The sequence below is a fragment of the Penaeus chinensis genome, chromosome 21 (assembly GCF_019202785.1).
Source record: "Penaeus chinensis breed Huanghai No. 1 chromosome 21, ASM1920278v2, whole genome shotgun sequence".
NCBI lineage: Eukaryota > Metazoa > Arthropoda > Malacostraca > Decapoda > Penaeidae > Penaeus > Penaeus chinensis.
This window is the reverse complement of record NC_061839.1, coordinates 19,887,546-19,892,545: the sequence shown is the minus strand read 5'-3', so window position 1 is coordinate 19,892,545 and position 5,000 is coordinate 19,887,546. Positions and strand designations below refer to the sequence as shown.

Below are 5,000 nucleotides of genomic sequence, written 5' to 3'. Positions count from 1 at the left end.
AGAAAAAAGGAAAAAAATAAAGGAGTGACAATTTAGAAAAATTGGAAAGAAGAAAAAAAGATTTAGAAAAAAAAAACCAGAAAGAGGAAGACCGAAAAAGAAAACAAAAGTCAAAATCCAGAGAATTAAAGAAAAAAAAAGAACAAAACCCCAAAAATTCCTAATCAAAAGACAAAAAAATAAAAAGAAAAAAAGCAAAACCCCCCCCCCCCCCCCCCCCCACCCCCCCCCCCCCCCCCCCACCCCCCCCCCCCCCCCCCACCCCCCCCCCCCCCCCCCCCCCCCCCACCCCCCCCCCCCCCCCCCCCCCCCACCCCCCCCCCCCCCCCCCTCCCCCCCCCCCCCCCCCCCCCCCCCCCCCCCCCCCCCCCCCCCCCCCCCCCCCCCCCCCCCCCCCCCCCCCACCCCCCCCCCCCCCCCCCCCCCCCCCCCCCCCCCCCCACCCCCCCCCCCACCCCCCCCCCCCCCCCCCCCCCCCCCCCCCCCCCCCCCCACCCCCCCCCCCCCCCCCCCCCCCCCCCCCCCCCCCCCCCCCCCCACCCCCCCCCCCCCCCCCCCCCCCCCCCCCCCCCCCCCCCCCCCCCCCCCCCCCCCCCCCCCCCCCCCCCCCCCCCCCCCACCCCCCCCCCCCCCCCCCCCCCCCCCCCCCCCCCCCCCCCCCCCCCCACCCCCCCCCCCCCCCCCCCCCCCCCCCCCCCCCCCCCCCCCCCCCCCACCCCCCCCCCCCCCCCCCCCCCCCCCCCCCCCCCCCCCCCCCCCCCCCCCCCCCCCCCCCCCCCCCCCCCCCCCCCCCCCCCCCCCCCCCCCCACCCCCCCCCCCCCCCCCCCCCCCCCCCCCACCCCCCCCCCCCCCCCCCCCCCCCCCCCCCCCCCCCCCCCCCCCCCCACCCCCCCCCCCCACCCCCCCCCCCCCCCCCCCCCCCCCCCCCCCCCCCCCCCACCCCCCCCCCCCCCCCCCCCCCCCCCCCCCCCCCCCCCCCCCCCCCCCCCCCCCCCCCCCCCCCCCCCCCCCCCCCCCCCCCCCCCCCCCCCCCCCCCCCCCCCCCCCCCCCCCCCCCCCCCCCCCCCCCCCCCCCCCCCCCCCCCCCCCCCCCCCCCCCCCACCCCCCCCCCCCCCCCCCCCACCCCCCCCCCCCCCCCCCCCCCCCCCCCCCCCCCCCCCCCCCCCCCCCCCCCCCCCCCCCCCCCCCCCCCCCCCCCCCCCCCCACCCCCCCCCCCCCCCCCCCCCCCCCCCCCCCCACCCCCCCCCCCCCCCCCCCCCCCCCCCCCACCCCCCCCCCCCCCCCCCCCCCCCCCCCCCCCCCCCCCCCCCCCCCCCCACCCCCCCCCCCCCCCCCCCACCCCCCCCCCCCCCCCCCCCCCCCCCCCCCCCCCCCCCCCCCCCCCCCCCCCCCCCCCCCCCCCCCCACCCCCCCCCCCCCCCCCCCCCCCCCCCCCCCCCCCCCCCCCCCCCCCCCCCCCCCCCCCCACCCCCCCCCCCCCCCCCCCCCCCCCACCCCCCCCCCCCCCCCCCCCCCCCCCCCCCCCCCCCCCCCCCCCCCCCCCCCCCCCCCCCCCCCCCCCCCCCCCCCCCCCCCCCCCCCCCCCCCCCCCCCCCCCCCCACCCCCCCCCCCCCCCCCCCCCCCCCCCCCCCCCCCCCCCCCCCCCCCCCCCCCCCCCCCCCCCCCCCCCCCCCCCCCCCCCCCCCCCCCCCGCCCCCCCCCCCCCCCCCCCCCCCCCCCCCCCCCCCCCCCCCCCCCCCCCCCCCCCCCACCCCCCCCCCCCCCCCCCCCCCCCCCCCCCCCTCCCCCCCCCCCCCCCCCCCCCCCCCCCCCCCCCCCCCCCCCCCCCCCACCCCCCCCCCCCCCCCCCCCCCCCCCCCCCCCCCCCCCCACCCCCCCCCCCCCCCCCCCCCCCCCCCCCCCACCCCCCCCCCCCCCCCCCCCCCACCCCCCCCCCCCCCCCCCCCCCCCCCCCCCCCCCCCACCCCCCCCCCCCCCCCCCCCCCCCCCCCCCCCCCCCCCCCCCCCCCCCCCCCCCCCCCCCCCCCCCCCCCCCCCCCCCCCCCCCCCCCCCCCCCCCCCCCCCCCCCCCCACCCCCCCCCCCCCCCCCCCCCCCCCCCCCCCCCCCCCCCCCCCCCCCCCCCCCACCCCCCCCCCCCCCCCCCCCCCCCCCCCCCCCCCCCCCCCCCCCCCCCCCCCCCCCCCCCCCCCCCCCCCCCCCCCCCCCCCCCCCCCCACCCCCCCCCCCCCCCCCACCCCCCCCCCCCACCCCCCCCCCCCCCCCCCCCCCCCCCCCCCCCCCCCCCCCCCCCCCACCCCCCCCCCCCCCCCCCCCCCCTCCCCCCCCCCCCCCCCCCCCCCCCCCCCCCCCCCCCCCCCCCCCCCCCCCCTCCCCCCCCCCCCCCCCCCCCCACCCCCCCCCCCCCCCCCCACCCCCCCCCCCCCCCCCCCCCCCCCCCCCCCCCCCCCCCCCCCCCCCCCCCCCCACCCCCCCCCCCCCCCCCCCCCCCCCCCCCCCCCCCCCCCCCCCCCCCCCCCCCCCCCCCCCCCCCCCCCCCCCCCCCCCCCCCCCCCCCCCCCCCCCCCCCCCCCCCCCCCCTCCCCCCCCCCCCCCCCCCCCCCCCCCCCCCCCCCCCCCCCCCCCCCCTCCCCCCCCCCCCCCCCCCCCCCCCCCCCCCCCACCCCCCCCCCCCCACCCCCCCACCCCCCCCCCCCCCCCCACCCCCCCCCCCCCCCACCCCCCCCCCCCCCCTCCCCCCCCCCCCCCCCCCCCCCCCCCCCCCCCCCCCCCCCCCCCCCCCTCCCCCCCCCCCCCCCCCCCCCCCCCCCCCCCCCCCCCCCCCCCCCCACCCCCCCCCCCCCCCCCCCCCCCCCCACCCCCCCCCCCCCCCCCCCCCCTCCCCCCCCCCCCCCCCCCCCCCCCCCCCCCCTCCCCCCCCCCCCCCCCCCCCACCCCCCCCCCCCCCCCCCCCCCCCCCCCCCCCCCCCCCCCCCCCCCCCCCACCCCCCCCCCCCCCCCCCCCCCCCCCCCCCCCCACCCCCCCCCCCCCCCCCCCCCCCCCCCCCCCCCCCCCCCCCCCCCCCCCCACCCCCCCCCCCCCCCCCCCCACCCCCCCCCCCCCCCCCCCCCCCCCCCCCCCCCCCCCCCCCCCCCCCCCCCCCCCCCCCCCCCCCCCCCCACCCCCCCCCCCCCCCCCCCCCTCCCCCCCCCCCCCCCCCCCCCCCCCCCCCCCCCCCCCCTCCCCCCCCCCCCCCCCCCCCCCCCCCCCCCCCCCCCCCCCCCCCCCCCCCCCCCCCCCCCCCCCCCTCCCCCCCCCCCCCCCCCCCCCCCCCCCCCCCCCCCCCCCCCCCCCCCCCCCCCCACCCCCCCCCCCCCCCCCCCCCCCCCCCCCCCACCCCCCCCCCCCCCACCCCCCCCCCCCCCCCCCCCCCCCCCCCCCCCCCCCCCCCCCCCCCCCCCCCCCCCCCCCCCCCCCCCCCCCCACCCCCCCCCCCCCCCCCACCCCCCCCCCCCTCCCCCCCCCCCGCCCCGACCCCGCCCCCGCGCCCGCCCCCCCGCCCCACCCCCCGCCGCCCCCCCCCCCACCCCCCCCAGGGGGGCGCAGGGGGTTATTCTCTCTATCTTCTTCTCTAAGCTTCCTCTCTATCTCCTTCATCACTTTCACTCCCTTTTCCTGTGCTCCCTCCTACTCTCCCCCTCCCGTCTCTCTTCCACTCTCTCTCTCTTTCCTCTTCCTCTCTCCTCTCTCCTCTCTCCAAACCTCTCTCTTCTCTCTCTCTCGCTCTCTCTCTCTCTCCTCCACATCTCTCTCCTCCTCTTTTCCCTCTCTCTCTCTCTCTCCTCTTCGCTCATCTCTCTCTTCACCTCTCCCCCTCTCTCTCTCACCTCTCATCTTCGTATTTCTCTCCCTTTTCTCTCCTCTCTCGTAATCTCTCTCCCTCTCCTCTCATCTCCTCACTTTCCTCTTTCTCCCCTCTTTTTCTCTTTCTTCCTCTCTTTTCTTTTTTCCTTTTTCTTTTTTTTCCTCTTTTTTTTTTTTTTTTTTTTTTTTTTTTTTTTTTTTTTTTTTTTTTTTTTTTTTTTTTTTTTTTTTTTTTTTTTTTTTTTTTTTTTTTTTTTTTTTTTTTTTTTTTTTTTTTTTTTTTTTTTTTTTTTTTTTTTTTTTTTTTTTTTTTTTTTTTTTTTTTTTTTTTTTTTCCCCCCCCCCCCCCCCCCCCCCCCCCCCCCCCCCCCCCCCCCCCCCCCCCCCCCCCCCCCCCCCCCCCCCCCCCCCCCCCCCCCCCCCCCCCCCCCCCCCCCCCCCCCCCCCCCCCCCCCCCCCCCCCCCCCCCCCCCCCCCCCCCCCCCCCCCCCCCCCCCCCCCCCCCCCCCCTCTCTCCCACTCACTCTCTCCTCACTCTCTCTTCACCCCTCTCTCTCTCCCTCCTCCCCCTCCTCCCTCCCCTCTCCCCTCCCTCCTCCCTCTCCCTCTCCACCCGAACAGGTGAGTTTACGAATGAATGAATGACCGAGAGACCGAAGACGATATCACTTATACCATTGCTGTCTGCTTATGCTTATCCTGCCCTCCATCACATCTTTGATTTCTCTTCTCCCTCACTCCTTCACGTGTAATTATGCTGGGATCTCTCTCTCTCTCCATCGTTATACTTATGCTTTGGTTACCTGGCAATTTTTGTTTTTCCTTTTCAGATTGATGGTATCAGGAAAATCGCGGAGCTTCGCGAGAACAACGCGGAGCTTTGCACACTTGGATGAACACGCGCTCATATGCACACCATACATGTATGTGTGTGGGTATGGGTGTGTGTGAGTGTGTGTGTGTGTGTGTATGTGTGTGTGTGTGTGTGTGTGTGTGTGTGTGTGTGTGTGTGTGTGTGTGTGTGTGTGTGTGTGCATATATATATATATATATATATATATATATATATGTATATATATGCACATCTGCTATCTTTACATATATAGATGTAAAAAATAAACAGATAGATAGATCAATAGATATATATAGATAT

The 5,000-nt window shown here is 80.2% G+C and overlaps 1 protein-coding gene across 1 annotated transcript; it reads left to right on the top strand.

The window, feature by feature from the left end:
- Window positions 1-466: 466 nt before the first annotated feature.
- On the top strand, window positions 467-4,743 carry LOC125036431 (basic proline-rich protein-like; the record flags this gene model as incomplete). The annotated part of the gene is made up of 3 exons (XM_047629024.1): window positions 467-807; window positions 941-2,096; window positions 4,678-4,743. Coding segments are annotated over 3 exons (1,563 nt in total), but the record flags the coding sequence as incomplete, so codon positions are not given.
- Between the last annotated feature and the right edge of the window lie 257 nt (window positions 4,744-5,000).